The following is a 19,157-nucleotide window of genomic DNA, read 5'->3' on the forward strand; positions in this document are numbered from 1 at the left end:
ATTTTTTGAGTGCTGTTAAAATCAGACATTTTCCGCGGTAGTCGGGGGCACATTCACTGTTAAGACCCCCGCTATTGTGGCCCCGTTATTTTGGTTTAGTAGTCAACAAGAAACACAACGCGTTACGTCCCCGTTCAGTGCCCCACTAGCCGCGGAGGTAGGGGGGCGGGGGTTTCAATTACTAGTGCATAATCCCTTATTTTAAGTATGATACTCGCTCAATATTGATGCAAATGGCTTGAAACTTCACAAGACCCAAAAGAAAACATAAGATATTTAAGGCAAGACCTTTATTTGTACGAATTTTTTATTCTTTAATGTATTTTGACGATAAATCAACACTAATAGCCAGATTGGGCTACCTGTGATGTTCAAAGCCCGATTAGTGCTAATCCTGGGTTAACTCTTAATAAGACCTATAGAGTTAATCCTGGATTAGCGCTAATCCAGCTTTGAACAACCCGGCCTTGGCAAGCTTCCCAAAATCTTAAACTTCTCTTTTAACGAGGCCAAGAACAAAGTACTGACGTTATATTAAAACTAGACGACAAAGTCTGTTACCAGTCAAAACAACAAAATAGGGTTAAACGGAACAGTCTTCCTTTATGACATCACATCCGGAAAGAACATTTTGAAATGCGGAAACAACACTTCAGTAGTTTGACTTCCGCTTTGGAAAACATCCTACACTTATTATTTTGATCAAGTTGCTTTAAAACCACGCATGTAAAAATATCTATTCCGGTTTGGAAGTAAATACCTTTCGACCCATGCCAAAATACACAATACTGAGATCTGAGATTCAGCTATTTCAAAAAAGGTTGATGAAGATTTTGTTGCATGCTGCTTACTCGGTTTCAAATGTATTGTATTAAGAGGGAATTCTTTTCGTATTCAAGAAGTGAGCTCCAAAAACTATTTTCTTGAAGAAAGGTTGTTGTACAAGGCTAAAATCCTGTTATTCAGAAAGTTTAACTCGTTTGGAAGTGGAGATGACCGATGAAAGTGGAATCAAAGTGTTAATCCCCACTTATTTCTTACTGGTGGGGAAAAAAATCTTAAAACGGGCTAAATTCAAAAAATAACCACGCAGAGCAAAAAAAGTGCTATTTCTCAATGATCGGGTAAAATTTCGAGGCTTTATTTCACGTTTCAATGATTTTATTGAAATTTTTGATGAATCTCCATACATTTCCTTATAACAGGACACCACAGAAACCAAGCTTGGGCTACCTGTGGTTAACCCAAAGCAAAAATGTTATTCGAAAATGAGGTTTAGGTCTTCATTTGCTTATTTCTCATATATTTTCTATTAAAAAAGCCTGACAAAGCAGCATTCTAACACAAATGCAACAAAACATCTTTGTACAATTGAAAATACCGCTTCAAACAGGCATTTTATCATAGTACATCAGTTTCTAACTGTTTACAATAGCTTTTTGAGTTTTAACCCAAAACGTAAATTGGGATCAAAACTCATACGAAAGTCTAGTTTTTGTCGCTTTTTGCCATTATGGCTCAATATTGAAAAAAATTTCCTCTTAATATTTAAATAATGTCATCACAGAAGAAGTTGTGCAGGAAAAGCGTGCAGACGCAAAGTTTGGGAAAATTCCACATTGCTGTGACCTTTGGCTGAGCGCATTCACAGCTCCCATAACGCAGTTCGGTCTTGGTATACAGCATGAAACAAAAGCTCCACCCTCCTTTTTCGAAATAGCTGTATTCAATAGACCCTTTTCGAGTTCCAAATTACCGTTGTGTTTCTTGATTACGGACTCATTTACTCAGCGGGCTTAGCCTCGATTTTGGCCCGTCGAGTTTCAAAGTGTTCGTATTGTTGAAGTTGTGCATTCTTTACTTTACCGTTGGTATTTGTGAATAGTTAGACACTGATTCGAGGCTTAGCCTGAGTAAATGAGTCTGTAATCAAGAAACACAGGGTTAATTTGGAACTAGCGAATGTGGTGCATTGTGGTCATAAACCTTTCGTATAACATCTTGCCTTATACGGTTTTGCTTTACCAAAGATAGACTACAAACAATTTAAACCATAGTTAATAGAGGGGAATGGTTAGGAAACCTATTGTTATCAGGTCTTTGTTCGCTTTTGATGTTGAACCGGTCTTGACCATGCACAATGTTTGATTTATGCTCATCCGAAATTGCAAAATAAGTAAATGGGATTGTTGTAAGGAATATTCAAATATCTCTTGTAAATCTTTAGTATTTTGAACTAGCAGCTAAAAGAAAGATTTTGGTCTGTTCACTCAGCCATTGCCAACAATAGTAAAACAATGGTAAAACAAAGGATTGTGCACGGTCACGCTTGAAAAAAAGTGAACAAAGACTTATAACAAAAGGGTTTGCTAGCCATTCCCCTCTATTGATGGGTTGCAAGCATTCCCAAAAGAGTTAAAAGACAAAAACATGGCGGCCATTGTGGTACCGTTAACAATGGATGCTAATGAGAAATCTTTTGTTAAATGGTACCAACATGGCCGCGATGACGTAACGTGCAAACGAAGAATTAACTATGGTTAAACATGTAAAATGATAACAATCCTATCCAGTTTCTTGTACAATCGCTTCCTTCGATTTCCATGTTCTCGGCTGTCCTTGCATAAAGTCTTCAGTTCCAACAAGATCCACACGCGTCTTGTATTCAAGCAGTGCATCCACGCTCAATGGCTGCCATGATTTAACTATATCAATCTTTCTTTGTCCTTGAGAGCTGATGGGTGCAGACAAAGTCCCTCGTAGCGAATATTGTTTCTTGGAGTCCTTGCCGTTTTCTGTAGTACTATCATTAGCAAAGCCAGCTACTTTATGACGCTTACTAAACTCGCCTTTACATTCAGCCATCTTCTCAGTCAGGAAAGAAATTTTGTCCAAACCAAGTAAGAGTGGTTGGTCTTTGCTTTCTTCTCTTGTGGTCACCTCACCTTTATCGTTTGCTTCAGCTACGAGCGATTTTGTTCTACCAGAAGAAAGAGGGAGCAGCTCCACCTTGTCGTATAATAGAAAGAATATCAACGTTACTCAGAAATACTATCAATGAAAGTTCTGATTTGAATTCAGTGGAATGAATTGCCCCAAAATTGCACGATTCAGGTTTAACGGCATGCATGTACATGAAAACGACAGCTTAAAGTACACCTGATACAATACTTTCAGTATTGATTCTACATAATGTGAATAGTTGAATGGTGAAATATATCTTCATTTAAATGTCACATCTTTGAAGTGCAAATAAACCCTTCGACAATACTTTCAGTACTGATTCTACATGAAGTAAATAGTTGAATGGTACAATATTTCTTGATTTGAGTGATGCGTCTCTAAGTTATGAAGGTTTATACTTCCAATATGCTAATGAGTGTGACGTCTATTAAGGCTTAATTAAATATACAAAATCGAACTGGTTCATAGAAACAGTATTTAAAAAGCATCATTACTTTACTCATGGTTCACATGAAAGCTATTTAAATTTTTTATTTTCAAAATGGTCAGCATTTAGTATTACTAGTTACAACAAAAACACTCAAATACCTTACCTGACGTCATCATCATTAACATATTGTAAGTATAAACCTTCATAACTTAGAGACGCATCACTCAAATCAAAAACTATTTTACCAATTAACTATTTACTTTATGCAGAACCAGTACTGAATGTATTGTCAAAGGGTTCATTTGCAGTTTAAGTTATGAAGGTTTATACCTCCAAAATGTAACTGACTGTGACGTTACCACAGGCTTTATTAAAAATACAAATTTTGACAGGTTCACACAAACAGTTTTTAAAAAACATCATCATTATACTCAAGGTTTCCACAATGTTTATTGTAAATTTGATGTCTCATAATGGCTAGTGTTTAGCATAAAAAATTAAAACAAATACGCTTAAAAGCCTGGGGTGACGCGTCACAGTCTGTTACATATTGGAAATATAAACCTTCATAACTTAAAGACGCAACATTCAAATGAAGAAGTATTTCACCATTCAACTATTCACTTTATGTAGAATCAATACTGCAAGTATTGTATCAGGGGTTAGGAGCACTTTAACCAACGGATGCCTTACATACATTCCAAATCGGTATTCGCAAACATATTTTTTATACAATATTCAGTTTTTACAATACTCTATATCAGTTCGAAATAGAAAAATGTGAGGTATTTCAAGGGAAATTTTGTTGTTGTTGTTGGTAGTTGTAGTGTTGTTGCCTTTAGTGGTGGTGGTTGTGGTGGTGGTAGTGTTGTTATTAGAGACCTTTAGATCCGACAACGAGTACGAGAACGAGTACGAGTGTTTAACTTTTAAAAAGAGGCACTATCTTTTTGTAGTCGTGATCGTGTACGTAGATACTTTAGATTGTAAAAAATAGTGTTAACCACGGTGCACAGGACCAATTTTAAAACTTGTACTCGTACTCGATCTCGTACTCGTCGTCGGATCTAAAGGTCGCTACTGCCCTAATTCACTATGACGTCACATCAAAACAATCTATTGTTTAAACGCAAAGGATCATGGTCGTCGGAGGGGGTCAAATCAACGCAAATTCACCGAAAATTGTCCTAAAACCCGTGTCAATCCATGAAGAGAAGTAGAATAGCCAGCAAACGCTCAGAATACTTTTTAGTACATATTAATACATATTATATCTGAAAACCAGACCATTTTAGATTAAACTGTTTCGCTAGGAGCAAAATTTGTTGAATTTTCTATTGGATTTGGCGATTCTATCCCCCACATAAACAAGCAGTGACGTCATAGTGAAATAGGGCAATTGGTAGTGGTGGTAGTGCTGTTGTTGTCCATGGTTGTGGTGGTGGTGGTCGTCGTGTGGTGGTAGTATTAGTGTTCTTGGTGTTGGCAGTAGTGTTGTTGTCATTGTTGGTGTTTGTAGTTGTCGTAGTGGTGGTGTTGTAACATTTTTACCTTTGGTTCTTTGATCTGATCTGGATTGTACCTCGGTGGTCTCACACTTCCTTCCTTTGGATCCGCTGACTCCATATGGTTGAACAGCAGGCGCGTCTTATCTTTATTCATGTGGGCAACACGAAACATGAGGTCCAGACGATGACGTGCAAAGTTAATATCTTTGATTAAATGACTCTCGCTTATCTTTGACTCTGGAATCTGAGAAAGAAAAAACTTTCCACACTCAATTATTGACGCAAAGTAAATTGTTCATAATGTGGAGTTGTTCTAAATCAGTGCAACGCCATTTCTTCTTGTACCAATGGACGAACCCATTGATGGGTTGCAAGCATTCCCAAGAGAGTTAAAAGACAATAACATGGCGGCCATTGGGGCAGCGTTAACAATGGATGCTAATGAGAAATCTTTTGTTTAATGGTACCAACATGGCCGCGATGAGGTAACGTGCAAACGAAGAATATTTTTGTTACAGTAAAAGCTGCTATAGACCGGTTCCAGAGCCGTTCCACTTAGAGAACAAAACAGTGAATTTCAGTTATGTAATGAGAGTAAAAGGCGCTGACAAACGGTGCAACATTACAAGCAACAAATTTGAATCGGGGTGACACACATTGCAACAAAATCACGCAACATCGCTTGTGTCAGCCTGCTATGTTATGATATTTGGTCAGCAGTTATAAATTTGGTGCAAGCTGATTGGCTGGAAATTTCAAAATGTTGCAGGTAATGTTGCAGCCATGTTCACACGATGAAATTTGTTGCGCGCAATGTTGGAAGAGTAGAGCGCCATTCAACTTCAGATTTGTTGCATGCAACGTTGCGTGCAACAAGTTTTGGGTAGACACACGCAGCAACAATCCTGTTGCGTGCAATGTTGCATGCAATGTTGCACCGTGTGTCTTATCTTTATCTTAATCTTAATATCTTAACATAGCAGGCTGACACAAGCGATGTTGCGTGATTTTGTTGCAATGTGTGTCAGCACCTTAAGCTCATACTTTGGATCATAATAACTAAATATTAAGAGGCGTGTGTGAATAGTTCAAACTTGCTTTCTATCATCATTTATATGTTAATGTTTAATATCTAGATCTAGATTCTCTTTATATAGGCGTAGTTGTAGCGAGTTCGTAGTTCGTAGGCGAGTTGTAGCTTTGATTTACACGCTACGACTCGAGTTGTACGATGGTGCGAGTGTGTTGTATACAATAGTTGTAGGCGAAAATCGTACCGTCTAAACCGGCCTTTATGTTGACAGAGTTTGTTACAAAGCTTGATTGACAGCTGCCAAAATGTGCTGCCATGGATTCTTAGTTTCCAAAGTGAGATCAAAATTAATCAAGTCATTGTGATCAAACCATCCATTACAATTTTTCCATTAACTATAATTTAGCTATCGTAAATATATGGAATACAATTTTCGAAAAGTATTTGATTTACTTCAATTTGAAAAAAACAAACTTCAGCGTGCAGCTCGTAGACACAGAGTTCACATTTTTTTTCTGCACTTAAACAAGACAAGGTTCAAAGAAGAGATAACTAGTTAAAAACTAGTGTGAGCTGCGTCGGGTGTTTCTAACGAAACAGTAACGATAAAAGGGTAAAATTTACAGCGTGAAAAGATGAAAAAAACTGACGTTTCGGACGCTAGTCCTTCGTCGGAGTAAAAGACACAGTTCATTGAAGCAGGTTCACACTCTTAAGTTTACAAGTTCGTACCAACTTGGGAATTTGCGAAAAAAATTTGGAATCAGAGCGGCCGGAGTTTCGTAAAACTAATTGTAATATTTGAAGGCATGTTTTCGTTACCTGATCACCATTCTTGCAAAAGCTCCGCTCAACCACAGGTACATCAGCATGTAAGCATTCTCTAAGGAATGATCGGTATGCGTTCTGTCAAACGTACACAGTAGAGAAACAAACGTTAATTTCATATACACCTACTTGCAAGAAGGTTGTCATACAAGAATAGAACATTTGTAATTTAGTAAATTAGTAAATTAGTGATTTAGTAAATTTACCGATTAGAGCAGAGGACTATTTCAGCTGGCTAAACAAGGAAACATGTTTACTCAACATCGGTTAGCGCATGCGCACTTTCAAGATAGAGCTAGCGTTGCTAAGTAACGAACTTTTAGAATGTTGACTTTCGTGGCTAAACGAGGAAACATTGTTTCCATGCGTCTTGGAAGCATGAAATGTTTCTGCCGCACAGCATAAACATTTTTACGTCTTGTAAGCAAAACTTGTTGCACGTAGCAATGTTTCGCATGTGATTAACTTGGAAATATCGGGGCACATGCGCGCGGGAAACACATGTTTCCTCGTTTAGCCAGGGCCTAAGGTTGCGGGAGAAAATCATTCTCTCTCCCCGACCAGCCTGCCGCACGAGGGAGTTAAAAGGGAGGGAAAGAAAATAACCTCAGCTTGCAGAATATTCCTTTAATTACCTTAATTGATTGGGGAATTTTTCCATCTTCTTTTTCAAGCTTCTTTCGTGATTTTCCTCTCAATATGCTCCACAGCTGGTGGGCACCGATCCCTCCTGATTTGTTTCGTACAAAGAAAAGCTTATGTAGTGTTTAAAAAAAGAGGAGGAGTGTTTTACCAGGTATAAAAGCACGAGGCGTAGCCGAGTGCTTTTATACCTGATAAAACACGATCTACGAGTTTTTTGAACTGCTTAAAACACTCATGAACAATTTATAAGATTTTGGTTCAACTGGAGCCACCATACACGTCACGAACATGGATTTTTATACTTCGATAGAGATTTGACGTCACGGGCATGCGCAACCAGATTCAATAGAAGCTCCCACACGTTGGATATTGCGTGCCAAGGCAAAGACAGGCACGTTAGTCAAAGATCATTAGGGTTAACTATGACCTTGATGGAGCTCTATGTCTTCATCTAAACTTGGATGCATACTTCATACCTGATGAAGTCAACCTCATAATATTCGAGTGGTCTTTATATAAAGATCACGTGTCTTTATATAAAGACACGTGTCTTTATATAAAATCACTTGAATACTAATGAAGAGGACTTGCACGTGACGTGTATGGTGGCTCCAATTGGACCATAAGCTTATGAATAATTAATGAATGTTTTAAGTGAACATCAAAGGGATTTATCAGGCCTCGTCCACACGTATCCTGACATTTTTGAAAAAGGATTTATTTCATTGTGGATTGGCCTTCAGTCAACACGTATCCAATGAATACGATACTTGTAAACGTTACTTTACGACAACGAAGTCGTGTGGACGAAAATTGTTTTGATGGTACTTTATAAATTTAAAAATAACAAAAAGAAAGATTTACAGAAAAAGGAAAGACGAAAAATGATAACAAATAATAAGGAAAATATATTGTATATAAAAAAGGGAAATAAAAAAGAAAAGAGAGAAGGAAATGAAAGAAATCAATAAAAAAATGGGAAAAAAAACGAAAAAGAAGAAGAAAGGAAAGGAAAGGAGAATAGAATAGAATAGAATAGAAGAGAAGAGAAGAGAAGAGAAGGGAAGGGAAGGGAAGGGAAGAGAAGAGAAAGAGAAAGAGAAAGAGAAAGAGAAAGAGAAAGAGAAAGACAAAGAGATAGAGACGAAAGAGAACAAGAACGACAAGGACAAGACAAGACTAGACAAGACAAAGACAAAGAGAAAGACAAGAGAAGACAAGAACAAGACAAAGAGAAAGACAAAGAAGACAAGACAAAGACAAAGACAAGACCAAGACAAAGACAAGACAAAGACAAGGACCACAAGACAAAGAGAACGAGAAAGAGCAAAGAACAAAGACAAAGAGAAGACAAGGACAAAGACAAAGAGAAGGACAAAGACAAAGACAAAGAGAAAGACAAAGACAAAGACAAAGAGAAAGACAAAGACAAAGAGAAAGAGAAAGAGAAAGAGAAGAGAAAGAGAAAGAGAAAGACAAAGACAAAGACAAAGAGAAAGACAAAGACAAAGACAAAGAGAAAGACAAAGAGAAAGACAAAGAGAAAGACAAAGACAAAGACAAAGAGAAAGAAAAAGAGAAAGAATTTCTAAGAACATGATATAGCCGGCCATTAACTTACTATATTTTTCAATCAATGGATCCAGAGTTTTCTTTGCCCCCTCTCGAAACGTTGGCTTCAGAAAATCAAGAGCTTCTGTTCCCAACAACATCTGTAGCTGCACTTCAACAGATTCATTCATCAATTCACTGAAATTGTCGGACAATAAAATGCTCTCAGCAATAGTGCCATCGGCACTTGAATGGCTCAGACTTTTCGTTTCCAAGCAAGGAGATTTGACATCAGATGATTCTGATATAATGATGGGAACTCTTAATGGTTGATGGCTACTGATCACTCGAGAATGGGACTTCAGGGTTGATTTTAAGAGCTTCTCTTTCTCTGAAATGATAAAAATAAATAAGAATCGTTATAAAATAAATGTTATTAAACTCGCATTCTGATTGGTCGGGAACGCGTGCTTTATAAGAGCACACAGCATGCGTGTGCCCTTTGTATTTATAAAAGAAATAAAAACTTGCTTGCTGTGCTGTGTGGAGTTATTGAATCACTTGGAGATTGGCAGAACACTCGAGAAGTGTCGAGCTTCTCCTAACACTTCTCTCGTGTTCTGCCGATCCCAGCGTGCTTTATAAGGTGTACACAGCACGCGCGCGCATTTTCTATGTCTTCAATATTTATTAAGCTTTAGCTGTCGTATTACAGCATGGGACCATCAAAACAGAGGGCTAGGATCCAAATACAGTAGGTGAGCTGATCGAAACTGGTCTGAGGCGACTATACAGTCGATGTCATTAACGTTGTCCACCGAAAAAAGACATTTACACTTTTACACATTTAGACATTTAGACATTTAGACATTTAGACATTTAGACATTTAGACATTTAGACATTTAGACATTTACACATTTACACATTTACACATTTACACATTTAGACTAAAAGATATATCACGTGTCTCATTAGGTATTCTTTGCCTCGTGTGCGTCAGCCTGAACTTTAAATGTAAAATTCAACTCGTGAATCGAAAATCCAGAATGCCCCGACCATTTAGTGAGGATTTAAGATGGAGAATGGTATTTCAGCGTTTGTTTGTTGACAGAACGTTCGAGGAAACACGTGATATTTCTTTTAGTCTAAATGTGTAAATGTGTAAATGTGTAAACGTGTAAATGTGTAAATGTGTAAACGTGTAAACGTGTAAACGTGTAAACGTGTAAATGTGTAAATGTGTAAATGTGTAAATGTGTAAATGTGTAAATGTGTAAATGTGTAAATGTGTAAATGTGTAAATGTGTAAATGTGTAAATGTGTAAATGTGTGAATGTCTTTTTTGGTGGACAACGTTAATGTCATTGACTGTATATACAAAGGCAGGGATGCTCATCTGCAATTTTTAAAATGACCCTTAAAATGATTTATAATGATAATGATTTATGAATTTATATAGGTCTGACATACTTTTTTTGGGTTGACAATTTTCGTTCCCAGCATTTTTTGGGGTCAAGAGATCAGCCACGTATTTTTTTAGGTATCAAAAATAAACCCGGCGTGTTTTTTAGGGTTGTCACATCTCCAAGTTCAATTTTTCTCTTTTCTCTTTTTTTTTTTTTTTTCAATCCATGTATCAGAAAATTATTCGTTTGAAATTTTTTACAGCCAGGCGTGAGTTCCATAAAGGAACATACTGATAACAATTAAGCTGTTTTTCGTTTTATGCAAAATCATGCATTAGAAGGGCCTGTTGATTTCAATGAATCAGTTTTGAGGTATTTTTAAAAGTCTCGTATTTTTTTTGGGGGGGGGGAGCGGGGGGTCCGAAATTTGGATGCATGTATTTTTTTGGGTGTAAAATTTCAGGTTTGAGTATTTTTTTGGGGTTGCAATATGAAATTTTGAATTTGCATAGGTATAAAAACAGAATCACACATGATAGGAGATAGAAATTAGAACAGAACAGAAAGAAATACAGACCTAGTTCTTCTCGGACAAAGTTGGAGTAATGCTTGGACTGAGCAAGCTTTGATAATCTCTTTGCTTCTTTAATCTTAAAATCAAAAGCATAGAAATTAATGCTGTCTTCTTTTTAATTATTATTATTCAACCAGTAACACACCTTTACAGTAGGCGACTACTATATAACCGGGGCCACTTAGATAAAGAGAACCAATCAAATTGTAGAATGAAAACAATACATTCCAACTTTGGGTAGTGGAGCCAACCAGAAAGCAGCAGAAAACAATAGCCTTTAAAAGTGTATATCAAGGCAAAAATAAAATTTCAAAATCACTTATATGTGAACAGTGTAGTAGTATGGTTGCAGTATTTTTGTATGTGGTCGTCTCCTTTCAAAGATATAAATATTTGAAATATCAATATGCAAATGAGATGACGTAAATTCCAGAATAGGTTACAATTTGCAGTGTGATTTACGACAAGTGTTCTGAAGTGAAATAACCTAAAAGTGTACAAAGCCATATATTTCAGTTATAAGGAAGATTTGCAAATGGATAAAAAGCAGTACTTTCCACAACAGCATTTTTGCATAATGAATTAGTCTTGAATTTACGTCATCTCATTTGCATATTGATATTTCAAATGTTTATATCTCCTAAGAGAAAATTTTACATACAAAAATACCGCAACCATATTACTACATTATTCACATATAAGTGATTTTGAAAGGGAAAAAAATTTCTTGATATACACTTTAAAAACAAGTCATATCTTTTCATCCCGGGAGGGGGGGGGGGGATGGGGGGGGGGGGGGGGGTGTGCCGCCAGGACCTCAAAACCCTGACCCTATGCCAGACCTAAAATTTTGATTTTACATACCCTACCCCAGACTAAAACTAAGAATTGTACACCCTATACCAAAAGAGGGAAAAGACGGTTTTTCAACAGATTGCAATCAATATCTACTAACGTTTTTATTGTGTTTGTGCCGGCAGAAAGCGTAGCATATTCGCCAGACAAAAATGACCAAATCGTTGACCCTATCCCAGACTAAAACAATGCCCTATCCCAGACAAAATGTCAAAAAATTATACCCTACCCCAGACCCAAAAGCCGAAAAACCATACCCTATAGGGCGGCACATACCCGTATAGCAAATATAGGGGAACACCCCCCCCCCCCGGGCTTTTCATTTCCTTTTACAAAATGACGATGGCTATCTATCTAGTTGTTTACGCGTAAAATAAAGGTCAAATTATCATTCTTGTGTGCAGTCTAGCTTTCTAATTGGTTACACTACCCAAAGTTTGAATGCATTGTTTTCATTTTACATTTTAATTTGCTTCTCTTGTCTAAATCTTGTCTAACTGATGTAAGTGGTTCTGATTGCAGTTGTTGCACTGTATTAAGATCACATTTAAAAAATACCTTTCCATTGACATTAGGGCTACAAAAAGTAAACATTTGAAGGGCTACGTGCGAAAACGGCCTACATTTAACGTAAGTGACTTTTAAGGAAAATTTTATGTCAAGTTCAAACTTTGTTTAATTGAAACAAAAATATCACCAAACTGCTTTTTTAAGTCAACATATTGATCTTTGCTATTTAGTTTTGATGATTTTGACCGAGTAAGAAAAAATGCTCCTTAGTTATGATCTAGCTTCACTTGACAACCGATCATTCATTCGTGAATTTGTACTAATTTGCATATCATTTTATGGTCCTTTGTGATTATATCAACAGTTCGTTGTGTTTGTTGCTTCAGCTTTGAATATATTAATATGTAGACATTCCTTGCGACTGGAAGATACTTTCGTTGATCCATTAGATACCATCCATTTTCCTTAATTATTTCCATCTCTCATTCATTTATCTATCCATCCCTCCTTTCCCCTTCCTATCTCCATCCAACCCATCTAACTATCCACCAGGCAGTTGTATGCTAGGCTTTAACAATTAACCCCCCCCCCCCCCCCTAGAAAATTTAATGATGACTTTAAAAAATATAAATTTACGTTCACCACTACTCCTCATACGGGGCTCTTCCGTGAGGTTCCCTCCACATGCACTGCCATTACATTCTATATTTACAACACACAACACTCAACTTACATGACATTAGTGAATACAATCTATACAGTCATACATGCATTTGTAGGGCTATTACCACCGTTTGCATTACTACGAGGCCACCCCAGACACAAATTGCGTCGTGTAGTTTGCAATAGACTGCTGTCAATCAAACACCTCATTCTACTTGGATGTATTCAAACTCTTTGCAATCGCTTTCGGAACTTTCCTTCGTGATATCTGACTGAGAAAGTTTGATAGAAAAGCCAACTCACTGATCCAAACGTGTATAAATGGCATCAACATGAATGATTGGTGGTAGTCTATTGCAAACTACATGACCCAATTTGTGTCTCACAGGGAAAAAAAAAAAACTTGAATTCCTAATTGGAACACCAACGTTGGGATTTATTGTTGGGAATTTCCTTCTAATACCCAATAGAAAAACAAAATTCCCAACAAACTAACATTGGGAATCAGTGCCACGTCCTTCACAATTTCGTTCTCTCTGGGAATTGGATGGGATTTCGTTGGGAATTCAAGGAAATTCCCAACAAATTTCCAATTTAGGAATCCGTTTTTTTTCCCTGTGTGGGGTGGCCGCGTAGTAATGCAAACGGCAGTAACACTACATACCTTGTGGAGTTTGGCGTTTAGTTTGGATTGTCTTTTCTTGGAAAGTAGATCTTGCCTTTGAATAAGCTCATGCTGTATGTTCAACCGTTCTTTGAAATACTGGTTCTTTTCTTCTCTTTCATCCTGCTTCACTTGTAACCAAAGGTCATATAGTTTTACAAGTCTCTTTAGAAACAAATAAATAAAAAAATATTAATTACTGGTCATCGAAGCCCAGGGGGGGGGGGGGGTGGGGTACTCTTGCTTGTTTAGGGTATGGATGTGCCGCTGAGCCCTCTGAACCCTGACCCTGTTCCAGAGTAAAATTGCTGAAATTCATACCCTGTTACACAGCAAGATCGCTGAAAACCCTGTTCCAGAGACGAGAGAGCGTGACTTCATATACCCTGTTCCAGAGCAAGCGAGATTTTATATACCTTGTTCCAGAGTAGAATCACTAAAAACCATACCCTGTTTGGCGGCACGTACCCGTATAGGGAATATAGGGGAGTACCCCCCCCCCCCCCCCGGGCGTCCAAGTATCTTTAAAAAAGCTATTAAGAGCCATCTTTTTAAGAAAGCTGTTTGCGATTAGTTTTTAATTCATTCGATATTTTTATAGCTGAACAAATATCTTAGATTTTTTCTTTTTCTTCATTTTTTTATTGTAATTGCAAGTTCTTAGGGTTGCTACTTTTCAAATTCATACTCTTATTACTGGCTTGTTTAACTATTCATTAAGTAATGTAATGCACAATTGAAAATTCTCACATTGATAATTGTGCAATATGAGGCTGTGTTCATAATGTATGGCAGAGGAGGGGGCAGGTGAAATCTTTAAATGACAAAAAAATTCTTAAGACCCCCTCCCCCCTGAAGCCCCCCCAAAATGTAACTATCCCCCCGGGCAATCTCTCCTACAGCGTAGCTTCTTCTAAAAATTTTGTATCCCCCCCTATTCTCTGAAAAAAATTTCAAACCCCCCCCCCCATTTTACTGGTAAAAATTTTTCCCATTCCCCCTAAATTTCACCTGGCCCCCTCTGCCATACATTATGAACGCAGCCTAAGTGTAATGAATTATTATTATAATTATACAGCTTCTCATTAATCCCATATAGGTAACTGTCCAATTATTTTCTTAATTGGACAGGTCTTGTTGATATGGGATTAATTAGGCAGCTATATAATTAATAGGTAATGGGGATTACATGCTCCCCAATGAAGAAATAATTAGACTCGAAAAATTCCTCTGACTGCCAAATTGGACTCCTCGGAATTTTCCTTGTCCAATTATTTCTTAATTGGACAGCATGGAGTCCTATTACATATACTTATTGTCCAAAAGCTACAGTATAAATGCATTTTTTCATTTTCCATTTTTTTCTTCTTTATATATACATTTTAAAATTCAATTCATTTCAATTTTAATTTTTCAAAAGCTATTCCAGCCTTTTAAAGACCAATTTAAAAATGTGAAAACTTAAGTTAACTTAAGTTCTTAATTTCTGCATCAATCCACACAAGCCTTAACTGCTGCCCAGTTAGCTCAGTTGGTATTAGAGCGTCGGTCAGTTGTGGTCAAAGCCTCGGCCGGACCAACACTCACCGTCTTAAAATAACTGAGGAGAAGGTGCTGCCTTTGTAATTACACCTGCAAATGGTTAGACCTTCAAGTCTTCTCGGACAAGGACTTAAAACTGTAGGCCCTGTCTCCCAACCCTTCTTAACCTACAGTAAATAGGGGACATAAAGGAACGGATTGTCTCCCGGTTCAACAGCCTATCCCAATCTGGAGGCATTAATACTAACTTACTAACAAATTACTCATGATTCTAAGCTGCACGGCTGTCATTAGTGCCTTAATATGCAGCCCCTAAAGTCCTCCACTGGTTATAAATGTAAAGCGCATTGAGATATTTGAAATGCGCTATAGAAGTATCCCATTATTATCATTTATTATTATACTGCATGGTGAACAAAAATATAGTAACATAGTACTCAAGGGAATGTCGACTTTGCAGTGGTCTAAAATGGGAATTCTAAACAGAAAACAAAAATAACAAATATTGACCATCTAAATTGTAGGTTCATCAGCTAACTAGTCACATATATCGAAGAAATAGTATTCTGTTAACATACTGTATATTAATTTTGATCTTACTATACTCATGTACTGTACTACGAGTATATGAACAGTCCTGGTACTCCACTCTCAAAAGAACCAAAACCGAACAGCGAGTGGGGGTACTACTTGGCTGTATAAAGGATAATCTGAATTCAATTTATCTTGTTGTTCAGGAACTCAGTGCAATAAATTATATCTTTTGTCATAAACAGGGTCTACAAATTTGAGCTTTTTTTGTCATAAAGAGGTACCCCTTTTAGATCCCAGTGGAACGCCCCTACCCAAATTCTGGCAGAGTACCCCTCCCCCGGCAATTGATTAAACCATGAGCTATTCTCACCTCCTCCCTTTCTTTGGCTGCCTTGGCTTCTGCTTCACTTTTTTTCTTGGTAGCACGATTTGCTTTAGTGGCCGTCTTCTTTGAATACATACTATGGTTTGCACTACCATGATGAGATCTGAAACAAAATGAGTTGGTCTAAATAATGTATTGGATATTAGAAACTATATTCATTTAATTAATGGAATTAGGTATAGATGTACAGGGGGTACCAGGGGTGTTGCAAGGATCTAGAGATCTTGGGGGGTACTCCACCAGGATTTGGGTAGGGGTGTTCCACTAGGATTCTGAAAGGGGTACCCTGTTTATGACAAAAAAAACCTTAAATTTGTAGAACCTGTTTATGACAAAAGATATCTTTTTTTTTTTTTTTTTGACGACCATGATAACCAGTTTCGGTCAATACGAAAGTAGAAACCCTGAATATGACAAGAAACTCAGGAAGAACTTGGAACTTGAGTGAAATTGCATACCCTTGTCCTTGTCATCGTACTCGATAATAACTTGATAATAACCTCAGGGACTTTTGTTTGTTTGAACGTCCTTCAATCATTTTTTGGCCGTTCTTGGTTCACTAGTTTATATCGTTAGTCAAAAGGAAATGCCTAGCATGGGACCTACAGTCCCGTTCGCACTTTCCGCTTTGGCTAGCATGTTGGTTCTGTAATTTTCCTTCCTGATTTATTCCCAATAAAAGTTGTAAACACCCTGATTATGACAAGAAGCTCGAAAAACCATAAAATACCCTGTTCAGCGGATCATCCCCATATAGTCCACATGTGGGAGTACCCTCCCCCCCCCCCCCCGCAGGCTAGAGATATGCCACTGCGATATACGAAAAACCTTGACCCTAGCAAAGTAAGACAAGAATATCTTGAAAAAACATACCCATTTCAAGACACAGCACTGAAAGTTATATATAACTCTATTTAAGACATTAGAGTTTCACACTCTGAGATTGATCAAGCAACCAGTGATTCTGAGATGATAATCACTGCTATGAGTTTTTTCAAAGCAGAATCAATGATTTTTTTTTATCCTGAATTTCATCTCTGATATTTTAACCTTAGATTATGATACTAAAACCTTTATTCACCTCAGGCTCAGTTTTGGTTGTGAATATTAACCTCGCTGCTCCATGACTCAAGGCTTGGTAAATATTCACTGATAATCACTTTGCCTTGGGTGGATAACTGTTATGTGTTTTCTTAATCTCATTGGCCAACAGCTATGATCAATAAGAGGACAGACACAGTGAAACTGAGTCTCGCTGCATGATTCCACTTGAACTTTGAACATTTTAAGATCCTCCTATGATCAATAAGAGGACTGCGAATGGAAATCTATGAGCGGTTTGTTAAGAAATACATATTCTTCCAACATTTCTTGGACTAAGATGAAGTAAGATGGTGCCATAATGTTTATAGCCTTTTGTATGATCAAAATAAGTCCTTGCAATTATCCTTCTCTCTGCGTCTGTTGTGGTATGTGATCAATTATTTGTTTAATATAATTTAAGAGCCTACAGAATTCTGAACCCTTTTCTGGAGTTTATTTAATACTAAGGTATTTTTTGGAGTCCTCAAACAAGGAATTGTCCAATTTTTACATGAACCAGAAGAGATGAACTAGTTAATTGTATAAAGGCTTATATGTAACGAGCTACAGCTGAAGGTAAGCTTAATTGTATAACTGTTATTCTTTGACCATTTGTTATATTCTTAAGTAATAGTGATAGCTTTCATCAGAAAAATTGATCACAGAGTTCAGTTTAGATAAAAAGGTAAATTATACACCGTGAAAAGATGAAAAAACTTACTGACGTTCCTTTTTATCATTACTGTTTCATTAGAAACACCAACGCAGCTCACACTAGTTTTTAACTAGTTATATCTTCAGAGTTCAGTTTATATAATTCGTGCTATATGATCGTATCTAATAACCTTAATACTTACTTCACTGGCTTCTTGACGTTTAACTGATCTAGCTGTTCTTCTGAAGCAGGAACGATGGCAGGTAGAGACATTATAACAAATTACATCTCACTAAATACGAATAAAACACGAATATCTAAGCCAACAATATGTCCACTCTATTGACTCTCGAATAACCCTTCGTTACCTTGGCAACTGACGTCAGCAGGCATTAACAATGTTTATATATGCAAATCGTAAAAGTTTGTTTTATAGTATCTTTTTGTCTTTCACGTATACTTTATAGATATTTTATTCCTTTGCTAATAATTTGTATTAATATATTTTTACTTTACTTTTCTATTTTGGATTTTTCGTCTTTAATTTAGAATGAAGGTGTGGGATTCCTGTGGTAGAGTAATGATGAAAAGGTAAATTATACACCGTGAAAAGATGAAAAAACTTACTGACGTTTCGGACGCTAGTCCTTCGTCGGAGTAAAAGAGAAAGAAGTGGTAGAAACGCAGCTCACACTAGTTTTTAGCTAGTTATATCTTTTTGTGGTAGAGTAAAATAGGTTATTTTATTTTATGCACTAGATCAAATGTATAATTTAAAAATATATAGATATTTTATTGTTATTGAGCCTTCTCGACTTTTTCAGCCTTTTTGATGTCGACTGCGAGCTAAGTCCCTCTATTTCCCTAGGTCACTGTCCGTCTGTCTGTCCCTTCCTTTCGTCCTTCCCTCCCCAGCCCCCTCCCCCAGGGCTTTTTGATTCGTAACCAATCTTCCTCGACCAATCGACAGGGACAGACAGACAGAAAGTGAAAAAGGGAAAATAGAGGGACTTACTCTCGCAGGACAGCTCGCAGTCTATTTTTGATGGAACGCCGAGTGGATCCGCATACTACTTTGACAATGTGATGATGCAATTTATTGTCAATAAGAGGACAGACACATAAAAAAGTGATGTCTATTTGTTTTTTACAATAACGAAAACGATAAAAACTTCTCATTTTTAGTGATCAAAACAACCAGCTCTCTCCTCTCTGGAACAGGGTATCCATTTTCGTAATACAGGAACAGGGTATGATTTTCAGCGATCTTGCTCTGGAACAGGGTCAGGGTTGGGCTCAGCAGCACATCCCTACCCTAAACAGGCA

General features: G+C 37.1%; 1 protein-coding gene across 1 annotated transcript; it reads right to left on the reverse strand.

The window, feature by feature from the left end:
• Window positions 1-275: 275 nt before the first annotated feature.
• On the reverse strand, window positions 276-18,177 carry LOC116307161 (uncharacterized). The gene is made up of 9 exons (XM_089035409.1): window positions 18,034-18,177; window positions 16,079-16,196; window positions 13,633-13,797; window positions 10,944-11,016; window positions 9,030-9,350; window positions 7,399-7,493; window positions 6,758-6,841; window positions 4,946-5,146; window positions 276-3,009 (listed from the first exon to the last, which is right to left on the reverse strand). Exons 1-9 carry the CDS (start codon window positions 18,102-18,104, stop codon window positions 2,566-2,568), a joined length of 1,572 nt encoding a protein of 523 aa, XP_088891535.1. The 5' UTR covers window positions 18,105-18,177; the 3' UTR covers window positions 276-2,565.
• Window positions 18,178-19,157: the final 980 nt, after the last annotated feature.

The sequence above is a fragment of the Actinia tenebrosa genome, unplaced genomic scaffold (assembly GCF_029948245.1).
Source record: "Actinia tenebrosa isolate PJP-AT-01 unplaced genomic scaffold, QUT_ActTen_1.0 PGA_scaffold3__52_contigs__length_22856419, whole genome shotgun sequence".
NCBI classification, from domain to species: domain Eukaryota; kingdom Metazoa; phylum Cnidaria; class Anthozoa; order Actiniaria; family Actiniidae; genus Actinia; species Actinia tenebrosa.

Coding starts and splice junctions, on each gene's coding strand:
- LOC116307161 (XM_089035409.1), bottom strand. CDS start 18,104: ATGTCTCTACCTGCCATCGTTCCTGCTTCAGAAGAACAGCTAGATCAG. Junction 16,197..18,033: donor AACGTCAAGAAGCCAGTGAA/GTAAGTATTAAG, acceptor ATTTTGTTTCAG/ATCTCATCATGGTAGTGCAA. Junction 13,798..16,078: donor CAGCCAAAGAAAGGGAGGAG/GTGAGAATAGCT, acceptor TTGTTTCTAAAG/AGACTTGTAAAACTATATGA.